Genomic DNA, 23,868 nt, shown 5'->3' with positions numbered 1-23,868 from the left:
TTGGGTTCTCTTCTGTATTGCTTGGGAGAGTACTAGCAGGGATTTCAGTGATCCTTTTACTCAGCTGGCCCACTTGTGCTTCCAGATTTCTAATGGAAGACCTTGTTTCATTCATGAAACTTACAGTGGCCTTAGATAGATCAGAGACTAGATTTGCTAAATTAGAAGCATTTTGTTCAGAGTTCTCTGTCTGTTGCTGAGTTGATGATGGAAAAGGCTTGCTATTGCTAAACCTGTTTCTTCCACCATTATTAAAGCCTTGTTGAGGCTTTTGATCCTTCCATGAGAAATTTGGATGATTTCTCCATGTTGAGTTATAGGTGTTTCCATAAGCTTCACCTAAGTAATTTACCTCTGTTATTGCAGGGTTCTCAGGATCATAGGCTTCTTCTTCAGAAGATGCCTCTTGAGTACTGTTGGATGCAGCTTGCATTCCATGCAGACTCTGAGAGATCATATTGACTTGCTGAGTCAATATTTTGTTCTAAGCCAATATGGCATTCAGAGTATCAACTTCAAGAACTCCCTTCTTCATAGGCGTCCCATTATTCACAGGATTCCTTTCAGAAGTGTACATGAACTGGTTATTAGCAACCATGTTAATGAGTTCTTGAGCTTCTGCAGGCGTTTTCTTTAGGTGAATGGATCCACCTGCAGAAGTGTCCAGTGACATCTTTGATAGCTCAGATAAACCATCATAGAATATATCCAGGATGGTCCATTCTGAAAGCATGTCAGAAGGACACTTTTTGGTCAACTGTTTGTATCTTTCCCAAGCTTCATAGAGAGATTCACCTTCTTTCTGTCTGAAGGTTTGAACATCAGCTCTAAGCTTGCTCAGCTTTTGAGGAGGAAAGTACTTGGCTAAGAAAGCCGTGACCAGCTTATCCCAAGAGTTCAGGCTGTCTTTGGGTTGAGAATCCAACCATAATCTAGCTCTGTCTCTTACAGCAAAAGGGAAAAGCATGAGCCTGTAGACTTCAGGATCTACTCCATTAGTCTTAACAGTATCACATATCTGCAAGAATTCAGTTAAGAACTGAAAAGGATCTTCAGATGGAAGTCCATGAAACTTGCAGTTCTGCTGCATCAGAGAAACTAATTGAGGTTTCAGCTCAAAGTTGTTTGCTCCAATGGCAGGAATGGAGATGCTTCTTCCATGTAAATTGGAATTAGGTGCAGTAAAGTCACCAAGCATCTTCCTTACATTATTATTATTTTCGGCTGCCATCTCCTCTGCCTGTTCGAAAATTTCTGAAAGGTTATCTCTGGATTGTTGTATTTTAGCTTCTCTTAATTTTCTCTTCAGAGTCCTTTCAGGTTCTGGATCTGCTTCCACAAGAATGTTCTTATCCTTGCTCCTGCTCATATGACAAAGAAGAAGGCACAGAAAAATAATAATAATAATGGAGATCCTTTTTACCACAGTATAGGGATCCCTGTGTGAGTGGAAGAAAAGAGGGGGAGACAAAGAATGTAATGTAAGGGAAGAGGCACAACTGTACGAATGGAAGAAATGTGAGATGAGATGTTAGGATATGAATGAATAAATAGAATAGGATGGGGGAGGTATAATTTTCGAAAATTATTTTAAAAAGGAGTTAGTGATTTTTGAAAATTGGTTTTTGAAAATTTGTTAGTATTTTTCGAAAATTTTTGAAATAAAAATAAAAATAAAAATAAAAATAATTAGTTAATTAAAAAGAAATTTTTGAAAAAGGGGGAGATATTTTCGAAAATTAGAGAGAGAGAGTTAGTTAGGTAGTTTTGAAAAAGTTAAGAAACAAACAAAAAGTTAGTTAGTTAGTTGAAACAAATTTTGAAAAGATAAGAAGTTAGGAAGTTAGAAAAGATATTTGAAAAGATATTTTTGAAAAAGATAAGATAAGAAGATATTTTTGAAAAGATATTATTGAAATTAGTTTTGAAAAAGATTTGATTTTTAAAATCACAATTAATGACTTGATTCATAAGAAATCACAAGATATGATTCTAGAACTTAAAGTTTGAATCTTTCTTAACAAGCAAGTAACAAACTTCAAATTTTTTAATCAAAACATTAATTGATTATGTTATTTTCGAAAATTTGGTATAAAAATAAGAAAAAGATTTTTGAAAAATATTTTTGGAATTTTCGAAAATAACTAAGAAATTTGAAAAAGATTTGATTTTTGAAAAAGACACTACAAGAAAAATACCCATTCAGCCACACTTTTTTTAAGCTACATTTGAAAAGCGTAGCCTATTCATAGAATAGGCTACGCTTTTCTCAGTGTTGCCTGTTTTTTAGAGAAAAGGAAACACAATTCTGGCATCATTTAAAAAGTGTAGCCTTAGATATTATAGAAATCACTTATAAAGCGTAGCCGTATGTTAATATCTATGGGTACACTTTTATATCAAAGAGAGCGCTTTTTAAGAGTAGCCTATTTATTAAGTTTTGGGTGCGCTTCAAAAGTGTTGCCTAATGTATCTAAGTGAAATGTCCAATAACACTTAGTAAATTTTTTGAATTTTCCCCAAATGATACATGCGTACAAACACTTAGCCAAATCAGAAAACATAACCCTTAGCCACTGAAAACATAACACTCGATCATCACTACCCTTAGCTTTTCCCTTCTTCGCGCCACTCATCACCCCCAAATCAGAGAAAGGGATCGCCATCACCAGTCAACACTCACCACTCACCACTCACCATCTCCACCAGTCACTCATATTCGTCACTCACCACTCACCACGCCATCACTAGTCTTCATCGTCGCTTCTGTTCGCTGTGCTCTCACATTAGGTAAATTTTTCCCCCTTTTCGTATCCATTCAGCCTCACGCACTCTCATCCTCCCTTAACTCACACACACGAAAGAGAAGAAATCAGAAAAGGGGAGCACAGGAAGAAGAAGAGAAGAAGAGAGGAGAGGGGAAGGAAGGAAAGAAACGACGACGCCGCATATGGCTCCACCGCTGTCGAGCGCCGGTGAAAGAGAGCTCGAGGGAGAGAGAAAACGCGATGGAGGAGAGAAGAAAGGGGTGCTTGGTCGCCGTTGAAACTCCACCGCCATTGCTAGGGCTTCTTCCACCGCTATCATCTCCTCAAGATTCAGATTCCCTTCTTCTCTTGCATCAATTTCTCGTTCCACGCTATCATCTCCTCTCTCCCCGCTTTTCAGATCCTCATTCAATTTCTCATCATCTCGTTCTTCTCGCCATCATATCGTGGTCAAAGCCACCGATGACTCTTCCAACCTATCCGGTGATGATCCTTTTCGATCTTTCCCGTGGTTCCAATCCGACTCTGGTAATCTTTCCTTCTTTTTCCTGAAATTTCATTCAAGTAGCTGGATTTTCCTTTCACTGATTGTTGTAATTGAAGTTCATTTCAATTGCGGAATTTGATTCTGCAGCGCTAGTTGTGATTGTGCAAGTTGTGAAACATATTTTTGTATATATAATATTCAAATGTGTGTGCTTTTTTAGAATATTTGAGCTAAAATCTTGAAAATTAAAATTAGTTTTTGTTGAAATGAAATGGTGGAGCTTTTGCTTCTTCTTTTCGATGTTTATGTGCTCTAAGTTATGGTTATTTTGTTTCTTCAAGGCCTAGTGATTTTGCTGCTTTAGTTGAGTTAGGTATTCTTCAAGTATAATTTATAAACTTTCAGAGGATTTTTAGGTTATTGAAGGGTGCAGTGCTTTTTGGATTCATGGCATTTGGTACTTTTTAAGTTTTAATTGATCGATAACTGAGATTGCCTTCATCAGAGTCTGCATTTTGGAAAATGATATACTGCTCTTTTATGCTGATGAGATTTTTTTGCTAAGTAAAAAAAAAAAAAGCGGCCTGGTTCACAAGCATCCCGCGTTCACGCAGGGTCCCGAGAAGGGCTGCACCCAACAGGTGTAATTTATTTGCTAAGTACTATATTGCTAATTTGTTTCAATGATTTCTCAGAAATTCAATGGGTTCATGAGGATAGAATTACATTGTTCACCGCTGATGGACTGGTGCAGATTGGAGGCTCCATCACCCCTCGCCATGTTAGCTCTTCAGATGTATGATTTTATTATGCAATTTCATTAATTTTTTCTATAATAATTTATTTAGGTAAAAAAGGTGACCCTGTCAGTGCCGTTTCGGTTCTGTTAACCATGCTTGTTGGTGTTGGGGTTTTAACTTTTTAGGATTTATCTTGAATTTATCTTGGCTTTAAAGAGAGAAGACCTAATACAAAATTTACGAAATCGCTTAGGAGTTATTTGATTTGGTTATGACTTATGAAAACACTTTGTTGTTGAATAGCTTAATATAAACTGGTTTTCTTTTGTGGTATAGGTAGTACCGAAGACTATTGGAAAAGATAGGATGCTGCTCAAGTAATGGATCAGGTTGAGGACTTGTGTTTTCTTCACTTTGCATCGATCTGTAGAATTTTTCTTCTACAAAATTCCTCAGCTGATTAAGAATATATAGTTATTTTGTTTACTGACATGATGGTGTTTGTGTTGTTGTAGTTAGTATGGGAAGGACTTGGACTCGGAGGAGGGACAGATGTCCGAAACTGGGGCAGGTAGAATGATAAAACCGATTGTGCTCTTTTGTGTCTAATGAATTTCCATATGAACTGCTTCTTTCCTTGTTTTGCAGCCTGGTTTATCAGGCTATTTCAATAGCAAATAATGCATGCTGGGCTATTGGAGAACTTGCAGTTAAGGTATGTTAATGTTATGTGCTATATTCTGATTAAATTTTGTAGAATTGTATTGTGGCTGGAATCTAATTGGCTTAGTCAGAGTTATGTGCATAATGTAGTTTTAAACTGTTAGTTTCAAAAGCCAATTAGGACAAATGGTTCTGCTCTTTGTGATTGCTATTTGACTGTTATCTTTTAATTTTCCACTTATATATTTTTGTCTTATGAAATTTTTTTGTCTAAAACAACACTTGTTGGCACAATTGACAATAAATGTATGAATTTAACTAAATTTAACTAAATGTACCCACCGTATATTCACCTGTTGGCACAATTGACAATAAATGTATAAATTTAACTAAATTTCATAAACAGAAAGTTTAACTTGTTTCTTAAAAATACTTATTTGTAAATGTTTTACTATTCTATTCTATTTGTGTTTTGAGGGAACTTTTTTAAGTTGGGATTGGGTTTTGGAGTGTGGACGGGAATTTCCAAAGGGGGAAAAGAAAAGGCTGAAAAAGCAAAACCTTAGCTTATGAGCATGTGAGGGAGAGGACGACTTTCTCACTTGATAACTCAAAACCGATCATATAATCTTAATCATGAGTCACACAACATGGCACTTGGCAAAGAGATGCTCATTCACCACATGTGACACCTTTTCTTGTTTATTGCTTCTGTCCCACGAATGGTTTCTGATTCATTCAAATATGTATTACATAAGGATAACCAAGAAAAAAAAAGGGAATTTCACTTACCATGAAAAAAAAGATAGAATTAAAGCTCAATCTATTAATTCTGGAAGAAAGCTCACTTGATTTAATGCTTGTTGCTTCTTTCCCTCAGATTATGTTATGCTAGTGTATAAGAGAGAATATTAATTTCTCAAAGTATGACAAATTAGTTGGCAATGCTTGACTTTTTTGCAGATGAACATCACGAGATTTCTGAGCACAAGGAATGTGTAGCAGCTGTAATTTTTGTGTGTAGAAGTAGAACCCACTACACTAGCCACTAATATCGGATTGCCAAGAAGCTCTAAAGAACAATCATAATTAGGAATGTGCCTTAATAATACTATTATGAAAATCTCACTTCCTGTTATTAATTAGTCACAGGTACAGTATAGTACTTAATTACTTATTTCACATTTCCAATGGATATATATGTGTGTATATATATTAATGTAAAGTTGAGCGTACATATTAGGAGGTTAATAAAAAGAGTAGTAGGTTTGGTAAGCTTTCACTGCTATATCTTTATGCCTTTTAGGATGGCTGTGAATGCTATAAACAATGCTTGTAAGAGATATTGGCATTTGGGATTTGATGAGTTATAGGTTATTCTTTTATTGATGGGGTGATTCTTTTGTTGTTGCCTGTCAAAGTTGCTGCCTTTAGGCTTTATAAGTTAAAAAAGAATTCACTTGGTTGCTGGAATTGATTGCAGATTTGAGTTATCTTCTGTGGTCACCACATTTTAAAGCAACAGCTCAAAGAAAAAGCGACAACTTTAAAAGATGAACTTGGAGACATGAAGGCCAAACAGTAGCAACAAGAGGAAGAGATTCATGGATTGTGGAATATGGTTTAGTTATTAGAAAATACTTATGTAAGATATAATATTTTAGTTTTTCGTAGAGTATTAGTAGTAAATTTTAAGTGGTCTCTTGCTTATTTTGATATGACTATGCTTAATTTGGTGTGAGATGTATGAATATTCAAAATTAATTTCATTTTAATACTTTTGGTTCTTTATAAATATATTTTGTTTACAGATAATTTTTATTATTTAAATAAATTTAGTATAATTTTATATTTATTTTTATTTTATTTTATTTAATTCATTTAATTAAAAATACAAAATTATATATGTAATTATATTATTAAATATTATATTGTACAAAAAATTATTGAAATATTAATTATATATATATATATATATATATATATTAAAAATTAAAAAAAATAATGAGGGACCTAAGGCTACACTTATATAAAGTAGCTATAAGTATGCTATTTGTTACGTTTATAAAGTGATGCAGTAGCCTTGAAAAGTGTAGCCTATTCTTTTGAATTCTGGTAACCATTAGTGCTGAAAAGCGTAGCCTTTGATCCTGGACAGCATCACTTGAAAAGCGTAGCCTATTCCCAAACGCCAAAAGCGTAGCCCTTGGTGCAGGAAAGCGTAGCCTTTGAGAATAGGCAACGGCTGAATAGGAATCACCCCAAAAAGCGTAGCCGTAGCCCAAAAAGCGTAGCCGTAGCCTAAGGCATCATTTTTTTTCACTTTTGGCTACACTTTTCAAGTGTACCTGAATGGGTATTTTTCTTGTAGTGAGATTTTGAAAAAGATAAGATTTTCAAATTGAAAATTTGATTTGACTCATGAGAAACAACTTGATTTTTAAAAATTTTTGAAAAAGTCAATCCAAATTTTCGAATTTGATGAGAGAAAAAGGGAAAGATATTTTTTGATTTTTTTGAATTTTTATGAAAACATGAAAATTATGCAATGCATGAAATTTTTAGATCAAAACAATGAATGCATGCAAGAATGCTATGAATGTCAAGATGAACACCAAGAACACTATGAAGATCATGATGAACATCAAGAACATATTTTTGAAAAATTTTTAATGCAAAGAAAACATTGAAGGCATCAAACTTAGAATTCTTTAATGCTTACGCACTAAGAATTCAAGAATGCATATGATAAACATGAAAAGACACAAAACAAAAAATCATCAAGATCAAACAAGAAGACTTACCAAGAACAACTTGAAGATCATGAAGAACACTATGAATGCATGATATTTTCGAAAAAATGCAAGATGCATATGCAAGTGACACCAAACTTATAACATGACTCAAGACTCAAACAAGAAACAGAAAAATATTTTTTATTTTTATGATTTTCTAATTTTTTTGGATTTTTATTTTATTTTTCAAAAATTAATTGAAAAAGGAAAATAAGGATTCCAAAATTTTTAATATGAATTCCAGGAATCTTGCCATGTTAGTCTAAAGCTTCAGTCCAAGAATTAGACATGGCTCACTAGCCAGCCAAGCTTTCAATGAAAGCTCCAGTCCAAAACACTAGACATGGCCAATGGCCAGCCAAGCTTCAGCATTTAACACCAGAGTATATTGATCTTGATAACAAATTGCTGCTCATCATTTACCAAGCATGTAACTTGCCTCTGATGGTTTGGAAGCCTCAGTCCAAAAGAATTTAGACATGGCTCTACAGCCAGCCAGGCTTCACATGCTTCATGAAACACTAGAATTCATTCTTAAAAATCTTGAATAAAATTTTTGAAAACATTTTTATTTTATTTTTTTTCGAAAACATATGAGAGATTTTTGAAAATATTTTTGAAAGATTTTTTGAAAAAAAAAACGAAAAGAAAATTACCTAATCTGAGCAACAAGATGAACCGTCAGTTGTCCAAACTCAAACAATCCCCGGCAACGGCACCAAAAACTTGGTGCACGAAATTGTGTTCCACGTTCTTTGTACTTGTGTGTGATTAACAATATATAATTGTATTGAATCCTCATTGTGGCTCTATGTGTGGACACAACTCCGTTCAACTAACCAGCAAGTGCACTGGGTCGTCCAAGTAATACCTTACGTGAGTAAGGGTCGAATCCCACAGAGATTGTTGGTATGAAGCAAGCTATGGTCACCTTGTAAATCTCAGTCAGGCAGATATAAAGTGATAATGGTGTTTTCGAATATTATATAATAAAAGAGGGATAGAGATACTTATGTAATTCATTGGTAGGAATTTTAGATAAGCGAATGGAGATGCTTTTCGTTCCTCTGAACCTCTACTTTCCTGCTATCTTCATCCAATCCGTCTTACTCCTTTCCATGGCTGGCTTTATGTGATACATCACCACTGTCAATGGCTACTTTCGGTCATCTCACAGGAAAATGATCCAATGCCCTGTCACGGCACGGCTAATCGTCTGGAGGCATCACCCTTGTCAATGGCTTCATCTTATCCTCTCAGTGAATAATATGCTCACGCACCCTGTCACGGCACGGCTATTCATCTGTCGGTTCTCGATCATGCCGGAATAGGATTTACTCTCCTTTTGCGTCTGTCACTAACGCCCTGCAATCGCGAGTTCGGAGCTCGTCACAGTCATTCAATCATTGAAGGTTTAGACCTTCCGGATTCTCTTGAATGCCGCCATCATTCTAGCTTACGCCACGAAGATTCTGGTTAGGAGATCTAAGAGATATTCATTCTAGCTTATTTCATGTAGAACAGAAGTGTTTGTCAGGCACGCGTTCATAAGGGAGAAGGATGATGAGCGTCACACATAATCATCACCTTCATCATGTTCTTGGGTGCGAATGGATATCTTAGAAGAGAAATAAGAAGAATTGAGTAGAAAACAGTAGTACTTTGCATTAATCTTTGAGGAACAGCAGAGCTCCACACCTTAATCTATGGAGTGTAGAAACTCTACCGTTAAAAATACATAAGTGAAGGTCCAGGCATGGCCGAGATGGCCAGCCCCCTAAAACGTGATCAAAGGATCATAAGGTAATCCAAAGATGCCTAATACAATAGTAAGAGGTCCTATTTATAATAAACTAGTCACTAGGGTTTACATGAGTAAGTAATTGATGCATAAATCCACTTCCGGGGCCCACTTGGTGTGTGTTTGGGCTGAGCTTGAGTGTAGCACATGCAGAGGCCATTTGTGGAGTTGAACGCCAGTTTCTGTGCCAGTTTGGGCGTTCAACTCTGGTTTTGGATCCTTTTCTGGCGCTGGACGCCAGATTTGGGCAGAAGGCTGGCGTTGAACGCCAGTTTACGTCGTCAATTCTTGGCCAAAGTATGGACTATTATATATTGCTGGAAAGCCCTGGATGTCTACTTTCCAACGCAATTGAGAGAGTGCCAATTGGGCTTCTGTAGCTCCAGAAAATCCACTTTGAGTGCAGGGAGGTCAGAATCCAACAGCATCAGCAGTCCTTTTTCAACCTCTGAATCTGATTTCTGCTCAAGTCCCTCAATTTCAGCCAGAAAATACCTGAAATCACAGAAAAACACACAAACTCATAGTAAAGTCCAGAAATGTGAATTTAACATAAAAACTTATGAAAACATCCCTAAAAGTAACTAGATCCTACTAAAAACATGCTAAAAACAATGCCAAAAAGCGTATAAATTATCCGCTCATCAGCAGGCGTTTTCTTTAGGTGAATGGATCCACCTGTAGAAGTGTCCAGTGACATCTTTGATAGCTCAGATAAACCATCATAGAATATATCCAGGATGGTCCATTCTGAAAGCGTGTCAGAAGGACACTTTTTGGTCAACTGTTTGTATCTTTCCCAAGCTTCATAGAGGGATTCACCTTCTTTCTGTCTGAAGGTTTGAACATCAGCTCTAAGCTTGCTCAGCTTTTGAGGAGGAAAGTACTTGGCTAAGAAAGCCGTGACCAGCTTATCCCAAGAGTTCAGGCTGTCTTTGGGTTGAGAATCCAACCATAATCTAGCTCTGTCTCTTACAGCAAAAGGGAAAAGCATGAGCCTGTAGACTTCAGGATCTACTCCATTAGTCTTAACAGTATCACATATCTGCAAGAATTCAGTTAAGAACTGAAAAGGATCTTCAGATGGAAGTCCATGAAACTTGCAGTTCTGCTGCATCAGAGAAACTAATTGAGGTTTCAGCTCAAAGTTGTTTGCTCCAATGGCAGGAATGGAGATGCTTCTTCCATGTAAATTGGAATTAGGTGCAGTGAAGTCACCAAGCATTCTCCTTGCATTGTTGTTGGGTTCGGCTGCCATCTCCTTTACTTGTTCGGAATTTTCAATCAAGTTGTCTCTGGATTGTTGTAATTTAGCTTCTCTTAATTTTCTCTTCAGAGTCCTTTCAGGTTCTGGATCAGCTTCAACAAGAATGCCTTTTTCTCTGTCCCTGCTCATAAGAAAGAGGAGAGAAAAAGAAAAGAAGAGGAATCCTCTATGTCACAGTAAAGAGGATCCTTATTGTTAGTAGAAGAAAAGAAGAAGAAATTCGAACACAGATAGAAGAGGGGGTTCGAATTTGGTGATGATGTGAGGAAGAGATGTTAGTTAATGAATGAATAAATAGAATAGGATGAGAGAGAAGGAGGGAATTTTCGAAACTTAATTTTGAAAAGGAGTTAGTGATTTTTTTTTTTTGAAAATAGTTTTTGAAGAATGTTAGTGATTTTCGAAAATTTAAAAAATAAAATAATTAATAAATTAAAAAAAGAAATTTTGAAAAAAGGGGGAAGATATTTTCGAAAATGAGAGAGAGAGAGTTAGTTAGGTGGTTTTGAAAAAGTTAAGAAACAAACAAAAAGTTAGTTAGTTAGTTGAAACAAATTTTGAAAAGATAGGAAGTTAGGAAGTTAGAGAAGATATTTTGAAATCAAATTTTTGAAAAAGATAAGATAAGAAGATATTTTGGAAATTAATTTTGAAAAAGATTTGATTTTTAAAATCTCAATCAATGACTTGATTCATAAGAAATCACAAGATATGATTCTAGAACTTAAAGTTTGAATCTTTCTTAACAAGCAAGTAACAAACTTCAAATTTTTGAATCAAAACATTAATTGATTATGTTATTTTCGAAAATTTGATATAAAAATAAGAAAAAGATTTTTGAAAAATATTTTTGGAATTTTCGAAAATAACTAAGAATTTTGAAAAAGATAAGATTTTCAAATTGAAAATTTGATTTGACTCATAAGAAACAACTTGATTTTAAAAATTTTTGAAAAAGTCAACTCAACTTTTCGAATTTGATGAGAGAAAAAGGGAAAGATATATTTTTTTTTATTTTTGAATTTTTATGATGCAAGAGAAAAACAAGAAAAATGATGCAATGCATGAAATTTTTAGATCAAAACAATGAATGCATGCAAGAATGCTATGAATGTCAAGATGAACACCAAGAACACTTTGAATGTCATGATGAACATCAAGAACATATTTTTGAAAAATTTTTAATGCAAAGAAAACATGCAAGACACCAAACTTAGAATTCTTTAATGCTTAGGCACTAAGAATTCAAGAATGCATATGATAAACATGAAAAGACACAAAACAAAAAATCATCAAGATCATACAAGAAGACTTACCAAGAACAACTTGAAGATCATGAAGAACACTATGAATGCATGATATTTTCGAAAAATGCTAGATGCATATGCAAGTGACACCAAACTTATGATATGACTCAAGACTCAAACAGGAAACAGAAAAATATTTTTGATTTTTATGATTTTCTAATTTTTTTTGGATTTTTTTTTTTCGAAAACTATATGAAAAAGAGAAAATAAGGATTCCAAAAATTTTTAATATGAATTCCAGGAATCTTGCATTCTTAGTCTAAAGCTTCAGTCCAGGAATTAGACATGGCTCACTAGCCAGCCAAGCTTTCAAAGAAAGCTCCGGTCCAAAACACTAGACATGGCCAATGGCCAGCCAAGCTTCAGCAGGTGATTGAGGATCAGCAGCAGGTTGATTAGCAACAACTAGCTTGCTCTTGATAACAAATTGCAAGCCTCAGTCCAAATAAATTTAGACATGGCTTTACAGCCGGCCAGGCTTCACATGCTTCATGAAACACTAGAATTCATTCTTAAAAATTTTGAATAAAATTTTGAAAACATTTTTATATTTTTTTTTCGAAAACAGATGAGAGATTTTTGAAAATATTTTTTGAAAGATTTTTTTTTTGAAAACAAAACGAAAAGAAAATTACCTAATCTGAGCAACAAGATGAACCGTCAGTTGTCCAAACTCAAACAATCCCCGGCAACGGCGCCAAAAACTTGGTGCACGAAATTGTGATGTCCAGGCTCAAACAATCCCTGGCAACGTGAGCAACTTGGTGCGCTGATCTCAATACATAATTGTCACAACTTCGATACAACTAACCAGCAAGTGCACTGGGTCGTCCAAGTAATACCTTACGTGAGTAAGGGTCGAATCCCACGGAGATTGTTGGTATGAAGGAAGCTATGGTCACCTTGTAAATCTCAGTTAGGCAGATATAAATGGATAATGGTGTTTTCGAATTTAATATAATAAAATAGGGATAGAGGTACTTATGTAAATCATTGGTAGGAATTTCAGATAAGCGAATGGAGATGCTTTTCGTTCCTCTGAACCTCTGCTTTCCTGCTATCTTCATCCAATCAGTCTCACTCCTTTCCATGGCTGGCTTTATGTGATACATCACCACTGTCAATGGCTACTTTCGGTCATCTCACGGGAAAATGATCCAATGCCCTGTCACGGCACGGCTAATCGTCTGGAGGCATCACCCTTGTCAATGGCTTCATCTTATCCTCTCAGTGAATAATATGCTCACGCACCCTGTCACGGCACAGCTATTCATCTGTCGGTTCTCGATCATGCCGGAATAGGATTTACTATCCTTTTGCGTCTGTCACTAACACCCTGCAATCGCGAGTTAGGAGCTCGTCACAGTCATTCAATCATTGAATCCTACTCGGAATACCACAGACAAGGTTTAGACCTTCCGGATTCTCTTGAATGCCGCCATCATTCTAGCTTACGCCACGAAGATTCCGGTTAGGAGATCTAAGAGATACTCATTCTAGCTTAATTCATGTAGAACAGAAGTGTTTGTCAGGCACGCGTTCATAAGGGAGAAGGATGATGAGCGTCACACATAATCATCACCTTCATCACGTTCTTGGGTGCGAATGGATATCTTAGAAGCGAAATAAGATGAATTGAATAGAAAACAGAAGTACTTTGCATTAATCTTTGAGGAACAGCAGAGCTCCACACCTTAATCTATGGAGTGCAGAAACTCTACCGTTGAAAATACATAAGTGAAAGGTCCAGGCATGGCCGAGATGGCCAGCCCCCTTGATCTAAGAACAATGCGTTCAAAGATGATCCTAAGATCCTAAGATGATCAAAAGATGCCTAATACAATAGTAAAAGGTCCTATTTATAATAAACTAGCTACTAGGGTTTACATGAGTAAGTAATTGATGCATAAATCCACTCCCGGGGCCCACTTGGTGTGTGTTTTGGCTGAGCCTGAGTGTTGCACGTGCAGAGGCCATTTGTGGAGTTGAACGCCAGTTTCTGTGCCAGTTTGGGCGTTCAACTCTGGTTTTGGATCCTTTTCTGGCGCTGGACGCCAGATTTGGGCAGAAGGCTGGCGTTGAACGCCAGTTTACGTCGTCAATTCTTGGCCAAAGTATGGACTATTATATATTGCTGGAAAGCTCTGGATGTCTACTTTTCAACGCAATTGGAAGCGCGCCATTTCGAGTTCTGTAGCTCTAGAAAAGCCACTTTGAGTGCAGGGAGGTCAGAATCCAACAGCATCAGCAGTCCTTCTTCAACCTCTGAATCTGATTTTTGCTCAAGTCCCTCAATTTCAGCCAGAAAATACCTGAAATTACAGAAAAACACACAAACTCATAGTAAAGTCCAGAAATGTGAATTTAACATAAAAACTAATGAAAACATCCCTAAAAGTAACTAGATCCTACTAAAAACATACTAAAAACAATGTCAAAAAGCGTATAAATTATCCGCTCATCAGTCGTGCACTAGGAGGCTACGAGATACACACTCAAGCTATTGTAAATAGAACGGAGGTGATTGTCAGACACATGTTCATAGGTGAGAATGATGACGAGTGTCACGAATCATCACATTCATCAGGTTGAAGAACGAGTGAGTATCTTAGAGAAGAAGTAGGCGTGAATTGAATAGAAAGATAGTAGTAATTGGATTAATTGGTTATTTGTAACCATTTCAATGAGTTCTTGGGCATCTTCAGGCATCTTCTTCAGATGAAGAGATCCACCAGCAGAGTTGTCCAATGACATCTTGGACAATTCAGATAAACCATCATAGAATATGCATATGATGCTCCATTCTGAAAGCATGCCAGAAGGACACCTTCTGATCAATTGCTTGTATCTTTCCCAAGCTTCATAGAGGGATTCACCTTCCTTCTGTCTGAAGGTCTGGACTTCCACTCTAAGTTTACTCAATTTTTGAGGTGGAAAGAACTTCGCCAAGAAGGCATTGACTAGCTTTTCCCAAGAGTTTAGGCTTTCTTTAGGTTGTGAGTCCAACCATGTCCGAGCTCTGTCTCTTACAGCAAAAGGAAAAAGAATAAGTCTGTAGACCTCAGGGTCAACCCCATGGGTCTTAATAGTGTCACAGATTTGCAAGAATTTAGCTAAAAACTGATGAGGATCTTCCAATGGAAGTCCATGATACTTGCAATTCTGTTGCATCAGAGAAACTAATTGAGGCTTAAGCTCAAAATTGTTTGCTCCAGTTGCAGGAATTGAGATGTTTCTTCCACAGAAGTCAGAAGAGGGTGCAATAAAGTCACCAAGCATCTTCCTTGCATCTTCACCATTGTTATTGGGTTCGGCCATCTCTTCTTCTTTTTTGAAAAATTTGTCAGGTCCTCTCCAGAGTATTGTGCTTTAGCTTCTCTTAGCTTCCTCTTTAGAGTCCTTTCAGGTTCTGGATCAGCTTCAACAAGAATGTTCTTATCCTTGTTCCTGCTCATATGAAAAAGAATAGAACAGAGAAGAAGAGGAATCCTCTATGTCACAGTATAGAGATTCCTTTTGTGAGTAGAAGAAGAGAAGAGTAGAAGAATGAGAAGAGATGAAGAATTTGAACTCAGAGAGAGGGAGAGAGGGTTTGAATTATAAGAAGAAGAGAAGAGTGTTAGTGATTAAATAAATAAATAAAAAGAGAGAAGAGGAGGAGAGAATTCGAATTTAAATTAAAATAAAAGAAGACTATTTTTGTTTTTATTTTAAAATGTAGTTAAAATTTAAAAATTAAAAAGAGAAATAAAATAAAATTTGAAAACTAAATAAATTACTTAATTAAAAAGATTTTTGAAAAAGTGGTTAGGGATTTTCAAAAATTTAGAAAGAGAAAAGTAGTTAGGTGGTTTTGAAAAAGATAAGAATTAGAAAACTTTTTAAAATCAAACAAAAAGTTAAGTAGTTAATTGAAAAAGATTTAAAAATCAAATTTGAAAAGATAAGAAGTTAGAAAGGATTTTGAAATCAAATTTTGAAAAAGATATGATTGAAAGATATGATTGAGGATCATTTTGAAAAAGATTTCAAAAGAAAATTAAAAAGATTTTATTTTTGAAATTAAAGTTGATTACTTGACTAACAAGAAACTAAAAGATATGATTTTAAAATTTAAAGATTGAAACTTTTCTTAATAGGCAAGTAACAACTTGAAATTTTTGAATCTAAAAATTGAATGCTTGCAATAAATCCGAAAATATGAAACAAAATAAGAAAAATATTTTGAAAATTAATTTGAAATTTTTGAAAATATAAAAGAAAAAATGAAAAAGATTTGATTTTTTGAAAAAGATTTGAAAAAGATAGAATTTTTAAATTGAAAATTTGACTTGACTCATAAGAAACAATTAAATTTTAAAAATTTTATGACTAAATCAATTCAAATTTTCAAAATTTATGAGTGAAATAAAGAAAGATATATTTTTTATTTTTGAGTTTTTAATGAAGAAAGAGAAAAACATAAAAATGATGCAAAAAAATGAAAATTTAAGATCAAAATAAAAATGCATGCAAGAACACTTTGAATGTCAAGATAAACACCAAGACTTATTTTTGAAAATTTTTAAGAAAAGAAAAACATGCAAGACACCAAACTTAAAATTTTTTTAAACTTTAGACACTAATAAATTGAAAATGCATATGAAAGACAAGAAAAGACACAAAACAAGAAAATACAAAGATCAAATAAGGGAAATCATCAAGAACAACTTGAAGATCGTGAAGAACACCATGCATTAGTTTTCGAAAATTTTATGAAAAATTAAAAAGATCCAATTGACACCAAACTTAAAAATTGACACTAGACTCAAACAAGAAACACAAAATATTTTTTGTTTTTATGTTTTTATTAATTTTTTAGTTTTTTCAAAAATTATTTTGAGAAAAACGAAAAAGAAGAAAAATTTTTTGTATATTTTTTTTCGAAAATAAGAAATAAAAAGCTTAAAAATAAAATAAAATTACCTAATCTGAGCAACAAGATGAACCGTCAGTTGTCCAAACTCGAACAATCCCCGGCAACGGAGCCAAAAATTTGGTACACGAAATCGTGATCACATACTTTTCACACAACTCCGTGCAACTAACCAGCAAGTGCACTGGGTCGTCCAAGTAATACCTTACGTGAGTAAGGATCGATCCCACGGAGATTGTCGGCTTGAAGAAAAATATGGTCATCTTGTAAATCTCAGTCAGGCGGATTCAAATGTTCATGAGTTTGATAATTAAAATATAATTAAAACAGAAAATAAGATAAAAGTACTTATGTAATTCATTGGTAGGATTTCAGATAAGCGTATGAAGATGCTTTGTTCATTCTGAACCTCTGCTTTCCAATTGACTTCTTTCAACCATTCATACTCCTTTCCATGGCAAGCTTATGTTGGGGGATCACCGTTGTCAATGGATACCGTCCGTTCTCTCAGTGAAAATGGTCCAAATGCGCTGTCACCGCACGGCTAATCATCTGTCGGTTCTCACTCATGTCGGAATAGGATCCATTGATCCTTTTGCGTCTGTCACTACGCCCAACACTCGCGAGTTTGAAGCTTGTCACAGTCATCCCATCCGAGATCCTACTCAGAATACCACGACAAGGTTTAGACTTTTTGGATCTCAAGAATGCTGCCAATTGATTCTAGCCTATACCACGAAGACTCTGATCTCACGAAATGGAAGGCTCTGTTGTCAGGAGAGGCAACCATGCGTCATGCACTAGGAGGCTAAGAGATACACACTCAAGCTATTGCAAATAGAACGGAGGTGGTTGTCAGGCACGCGTTCATAGGTGAGAATGATGATGAGTGTCACGAATCATCACATTCATCAGGTTGAAGAACGAGTGAGTATCTTAGAGAAAAAGTAGGCGTGAATTGAATAGAAAGACAGTAGTAATTGCATTAATTCATGAAGAACAGCAGAGCTCCACACCTTAATCTATGGGGTGTAGAAACTCCACCGTTGAAAATACATAATAACAAGGTCTAGGCATGGCCGAATGGCCAGCCTCCCAAAGAGGGTTCAATCATAAAAACATGATCAAAATATGAAAATACAATAGCAAGAGGTCCTATTTATAATGAATTAGTGACCTAGGGTTTACAGAAATAAGTAAATGATGCAGAAATCCATTTCCGGGCCCACTTGGTGTGTGCTTGGACTGAGCATTGAAGCTTTCATATGTAGAGACTTTTCTTGGAGTTAAACGCCAGCTCTGGTGCTAGTTTGGGCATTTAACTCTAGCTTTTATGCCAGTTCTGGCGTTTAACGCCAGAATAGGGTAGAAAGTGGGCATTTTGACGCCATTTTGGGCCATCAAATCTTGGGCAAAGTATGAACTATTATATATTGCTGGAAATCCCAAGATGTCTACTTTCCAACGCAATTGAGAGAGTGCCAATTGGGCTTCTGTAGCTCCAGAAAATCCACTTTGAGTGCAGGGAGGTCAGAATCCAACAGCATCTGCAGTCCTTTTTCAGCCTCTGAATCAGATTTTTGCTCAGGTCCCTCAATTTTAGCCAGAAAATACCTGAAATCATAGAAAAATACACAAACTCATAGTAAAGTCCAGAAATATGATTTTTATTTAAAAAATAATAAAAATATAATAAAAATTAACTAAATCATACTAAAAACTATGTAAAAATAGTGGCAAAAAGCGTATAAATTATCCGCTCATCACAATACCAAACTTAAATTTTTGCTTGTCCCCAAGAAACTAAAAACGAAGTAGAATAAAAAGAAGAGAATATACAATAAATTCCAAAAAATCTATGAAGATCAGTCTTAATCAGATGAGCGGGCCTAGTAGCTTTTTGCTTCTGAACAGTTTTGGCATCTCACTTTATCCTTTAAAGCTCAGAATGATTGGCATATATAGGAACTCAGAATTCAGATAGTGTTATTGATTCTCCTACTTCAATATGTTGATTCTTGAACACAGTTACTTTATGAGTCTTGGCCGTGACCCTAAGCATTTTGTTTTCCAGTATTACCACCGGATACATAAATGCCACAGACACATAACTGGGTGAACCTTTTCAGATTATGACTCAGCTTTGCTAAAGTCCCCAGTTAGAGGTGTCCAGAGCTCTTAAGCACACTCTTTTTACTTTGGACCAAGACTTTAACCGCTCAGTCTCAAGCTTTTCACTTGACACCTTCACGCCACAAGCACATGGTTAGGGATAGCTTGGTTTAGCCACTTAGGCCAGGATTTTATTCCTTTAGGCCCTCCTATCTATTAATGCTCAAAGTCTTGGATCCTTTTTCTACCCTTGCCTTTTGGTTTAAAGGGTTACTGGCTTTTTCTGCTTGCTTTTTCTTTTTCTTCCTTTTTCTTTTTTTTTTTTTTTTTTTTTGCTTTTTTTTCACAAGCTTTTGTTATTCACTACTTTTTCTTGCTTCAAGAATCAAATTTATGATTTTTCAGATTATCAATAACATTTCTCCTTTTTCTTCATTCTTTCAAGAGCCAACAAATTTAACATTCATAAACTTCACAATCAAAAATATGCACTGTTCAAGCATTCATTCAGAAAACAAAAAGTATTGCCACCACATTAAAATAATTAAACTATTTTAAAATTTGAAATTCATGTACTTCTAGTTCTTTTGCAATTAAAATCATTTTTTCATTTAAGAAAGGTGATGGATTCATAGGACATTCATAGCTTTAAGGCATAGACACTTAGACACTAATGATCATGTAATAAGGCACAAACATAGATAGAACATAAAGCATAAGAAACGAAAAATAGAAAAATAAGAACAGAGAAATTAAAAAACGGGTCCACCTTAGTGATGGCGGCTAGTTCTTCCTCTTGAAGATCTTATGGAGTGTTTGAGCTCCTCGATGTCTCTTCCCTGCCCTTTGTTGCTCCACCCTTAGTTGTCCCATGTTGGATCTCAGCTCTCCTAAGGAGGTATTGATTTTCTCCCAATAGTTTTGTTGAGGAAGGTGCATCCCTTGAGGCATCTCAGGGATTTCATGATGAGGAATTTCCTCATGCTCTTGTTGAGGTCCATGAGTGGGCTTTCTTGTTTTCTCCATCCTTTTCTTAGTGATGGGCTTGTCCTCATCAATGAGGGTGTCTCCCTCTATGACAATTCCAGCTGAATTGCATAGGGTACAAATGAGATGAATCTCTCCATTTTCCATGACTCGGAAGTGGAAGCAATTGTCTTCCCTTTCCTCTTTCTAGAGGTTTCTCCGGCCTTAGGTGCCCTTAATGGTTATAAAAAAAATAAAAAGCTTTAGCTTTTCCCACACCAAACTTAGAATGGTTGCTCGTCCTCGAGCAAAAGAAGGAATAAAAGAGTAGAAGAAGAAGAGGATGGGGGAGATGGAGAGGTCTGAGTGGTTCGGCCAAGGGGGAGAGAAGGGTGTATGATGTATGAAAATGAAGGTGGTAAGGAGGGATATTTATAGGGTAAGGAAGAGAGGGTTTTCGGCCATGTGTGGGTGGATTTGGGAGGGAAATGGTTTGAATTTGAATGGTGAGGTAGGTGGGATTTTATGATGGATGGATGTGAGTGGTGAAGAGATTATAGAGAAAAGGGAGTGAGTTGAGGTAGGTAGGGATCCTATGGGGTTCACAGATCCTGAGGTGTCAAGGATTTCTCATCTCTGCACCATGTTGGCATGTAAACGCCCCTTGGAGTGCCAATCCTGGCGTTAAACGCCAGGTTACTGCCCATTTCTGGCGTTTATCGCCAGCTTTTCTCCCCTTTCTGGCGTTAAACGCCAGCTTGTTACCCTTTTCTGGCGTTAAACGCCAGTCTGGTGCCCTTTTCTGGCGTTAAACGCCCAGAATGGTACCAGACTGGGCGTTTAACGCCCATTCTGCTACCCTTACTGGCGTTTAAATGCCAGTAATCTCCTCCTCCATGGTGTGCTATTTTTAATGCTGTTTTTCATTCTGTTTTTGCTTTTTCAGTTTTTTTTGTGACTTCACATGATCATCAACTTACAGAAAATATAAAATAACAATAGAAACTAGAAATTTAACATGGATAAGTAATAATTGGGTTGCCTCCCAACAAGCGCTTCTTTAATGTCAATAGCTTGACAGTGGGCTCTCATGGAGCCTCACAGATACTCAGAGCATGATGATAGCCTCCCAACACCAAACTTAGAGTTTGAACGTGGGGGCTCTGTTTGACTCTGCATTGAGAGAAGCTTTTCATGCTTCCTCTCCATGGTTACAGAGGAAGATCCTTGAGCCTTAAACACAAGGTAGTCCTCATTCACTTGGAGGACCAATTCTCCTCTGTCAACATCAATTACAGCTTTTGCTGTGGCTAGGAAGGGTCTGCCAAGGATGATGGATTCATCCATATTCTTCCCAGTGTCCAGGATTATGAAGTCAGCAGGGATGTAAAGATCTTCAACTTTTACCAAGACATCCTCTACAAGTCCATAAGCCTGTTTCCTTGAATTGTCTGCCATCTCTAGTGAGATTCTTACAGCTTACACCTCAAGGATCCCTAGCTTCTTTATTATAGAGAGAGGCATGAGGTTTATACTTGATCCTAAGTCACATAGAGCCTTCTCAAAGGTCATGGTGCCTATGGTACAAGGTATTGAGAACTTTCCAGGATCCTGTTTCTTCTAAGGTAATGTCTGCCTAATTAAGTCATTCAGTTTATTGGTGAGCAAGGGGGTTTCATCCTCCTAAGTCTCATTACCAAATAACTTGGAATTTAGCTTCATGATTGCTCCAAGATACTTAGCAACTTGCTCTTCAGCAATGTCTTCATCTTCTTTAGAGGAAGAATACTCATCAGAGCTCATGAATGGCAGAAGTAGGTTCAATGGAATCTCTATGGTCTCTGTGTGAGCCTCAGATTCCTCTGGTTCTTCATTAGGGAGCTCCTTAGAGGCCAGTGGACGTCCATTGAGGTCTTCCTCAGTGGAAATCACTGTCTCTTCCTCCTCTCTAGGTTCGGCCGTGTGGGTTATGTTTATGGCCTTGCACTCTCTCTTTGGATTCTCTTCTGTGTTGCTTGGGAGAGTACTAGGAGGGAGTTCAGTAACTTTCTTACTCAGCTGACCCACTTATGCCTCCAAATTCCTAATGGAGGACCTTGCTTCAGTCATGAAACTAAGAGTGGTCTTGGATAGATCAGAGACTACAGTTGCTAAGTCAGAGTGGTTCTGCTTAGAATTCTCTGTCTGTTGTTGAGAAGATGATGGAAAAGGCTTGCTATTGCTAAACCAATTTCTTCCACCATTGTTATTGTTGAAACCTTGTTGAGGCTTCTGTTGGTCCTTCCATGAGAGATTTGGATGATTTCTCCATGAAGGATTATAGGTGTTTCTATAGGGTTCTCCCATGTAATTCACCTCTTCCATTGCAGGACCCTCAGGGTCATAGGCTTCCTCTTTAGAGGAAGCTTCCTTAGTACTACCTGATGCTGCTTGCATTCCAGATAGACTCTGAGAAATCATATTGACTTGTTGAGTCAGTATTTTATTATGAGCCAATATGGCATTCCGAGTATCAATCTCAAGAACTCCTTTCTTCTGAGGCGTCCCATTACTCACAGGATTCCTTTCAGAAGTGTACATGAATTGGTTATTTGTAACCATTTCAATGAGTTCCTGGGCTTCTTCAGGCATCTTCTTCAGAAGAAGAGATCCACCAGTAGAATTGTCCAATGACATCTTGGACAATTCAGATAGACCATCATAGAATATGCATATGATGCTCCATTCTGAAACCATGCCAGAAGGACACCTTCTGATCAATTGCTTGTATCTTTCCCAAGTTTCATAGAGGGAATCGCCTTCCTTCTGTCTGAAGGTCTGGACTTCCACTCTAAGCTTACTCAATTTTTGAGGTGGAAAGAACTTTGCCAAGAAGGCATTGACTAGCTTTTCCCAAGAGTTTAGGCTTTCTTTAGGTTGTGAGTCCAACCATGTCCTAGCTCTGTCTCTTATAGCAAAAGGGAAAAGCATAAGTCTGTAGACCTCAGGGTCAACCCCATGGGTCTTAACAGTGTCACAGATTTGCAAGAATTCAGCTAAAAACTGATGAGAATCTTCCAATGGAAGTCCATGATACTTGCAATTCTGTTGCATCAGAGAAACTAATTGAGGCTTAAGCTCAAAATTGTTTGCTCCAATTGCAGAAATTGAGATGCTTCTTCCACAGAAGTCAGAAGAGGGTACAATAAAGTCACCAAGCATCTTCCTTGCATCTCCACCATTGTTATTGGGTTTGGCCATCTCTTCTTCTTTTTTGAAAAATTTGTCAGGTCCTCTCCAGAGTGTTGTGCTTTAGCTTCTCTTAGCTTCCTCTTTAGAGTCCTTTCAGGTTCCAGATCAGCTTCAACAAGAATGTTCTTATCCTTGTTCCTGTTCATATGAAAAAGAATAGAACAGAGAAGAAGAGAAATCTTCTATGTCATAGTATAGAGATTCCTTATGTGAGTAGAAGAAGAGAAGAGTAGAAGAATGAGAAGAGATGAAGAATTCGAACTCAGAGAGAGGGAGAGAGGGTTTGAATTATAAGAAGAAGAGAAGAGTGTTAGTGATTAAATAAATAAATAAAAAGAGAGAAGAGGGGGAGAGAATTCGAATTTAAATTAAAATAAAAGAAGACTATTTTTGTTTTTATTTTAAAATGTAGTTAAAATTCGAAAATTAAAAAGAGAAATAAAATAAAATTTGAAAACTAAATAAATTACTTAATTAAAAAGATTTTTGAAAAAGTGGTTAGTAATTTTCGAAAATTTAGAAAGAGAAAAGTAGTTAGGTAGTTTTGAAAAAGATAAGAATTAGAAAACTTTTTAAAATCAAACAAAAAGTTAAGTAGTTAATAGAAAAAGATTTGAAAATCAAGTTTGAAAAGATAAGAAGTTAGAAAGGATTTTGAAATCAAATTTTGAAAAAGATATGATTGAAAGATATGATTGAGGATCATTTTGAAAAAGATTTCAAAAGGAAATTAAAAAGATTTGATTTTTGAAATTAAAGTTGATTACTTGACTAACAAGAAACTAAAAGATATGATTTTAAAATTTAATGATTGAA

At 36.1% G+C, this 23,868-nt stretch overlaps 1 protein-coding gene and 3 non-coding genes across 7 annotated transcripts; all 4 read left to right on the top strand.

Annotated features, from left to right (window-relative positions):
• Positions 1-727: 727 nt before the first annotated feature.
• Positions 728-835, top strand: LOC112781637 (small nucleolar RNA R71). The gene has a single exon (XR_003192402.1). It is a non-coding gene; the product is annotated as a small nucleolar RNA R71 (small nucleolar RNA).
• Positions 836-2,820: 1,985 nt separating this feature from the next.
• LOC112779321 (uncharacterized) lies at positions 2,821-6,473 on the top strand. Of its 4 annotated transcripts, none has more exons than XM_072227924.1 (7): positions 2,821-3,296; positions 4,010-4,051; positions 4,332-4,384; positions 4,511-4,566; positions 4,644-4,710; positions 5,622-5,810; positions 6,142-6,473. In XM_072227924.1, exons 1-3 carry the CDS (start codon positions 3,009-3,011, stop codon positions 4,374-4,376), a joined length of 375 nt encoding a protein of 124 aa, XP_072084025.1. In that variant the 5' UTR covers positions 2,821-3,008; the 3' UTR covers positions 4,377-4,384; positions 4,511-4,566; positions 4,644-4,710; positions 5,622-5,810; positions 6,142-6,473. The 4 variants fall into 4 exon arrangements, with proteins under 4 accessions (XP_072084025.1, XP_072084026.1, XP_072084023.1 ...); XM_072227922.1 differs by having other exon boundaries at positions 2,822-3,296; positions 3,951-4,051; XM_072227925.1 differs by lacking the exon at positions 5,622-5,810.
• Positions 6,474-10,008: 3,535 nt separating this feature from the next.
• On the top strand, positions 10,009-10,116 carry LOC112780812 (small nucleolar RNA R71). Its single transcript, XR_003191626.1, has one exon. It is a non-coding gene; the product is annotated as a small nucleolar RNA R71 (small nucleolar RNA).
• A 4,524-nt stretch (positions 10,117-14,640) lies between these two features.
• Positions 14,641-14,744, top strand: LOC112780892 (small nucleolar RNA R71). Its single transcript, XR_003191699.1, has one exon. It is a non-coding gene; the product is annotated as a small nucleolar RNA R71 (small nucleolar RNA).
• The last annotated feature ends 9,124 nt before the right edge of the window (positions 14,745-23,868 follow it).

The sequence above is a fragment of the Arachis hypogaea genome, chromosome 19 (genome assembly GCF_003086295.3).
Source record: "Arachis hypogaea cultivar Tifrunner chromosome 19, arahy.Tifrunner.gnm2.J5K5, whole genome shotgun sequence".
Lineage (NCBI taxonomy): Eukaryota > Viridiplantae > Streptophyta > Magnoliopsida > Fabales > Fabaceae > Arachis > Arachis hypogaea.
The sequence above is the reverse complement of the archived record's forward strand: the minus strand, read 5'-3'. Positions and strand labels throughout refer to the sequence as shown.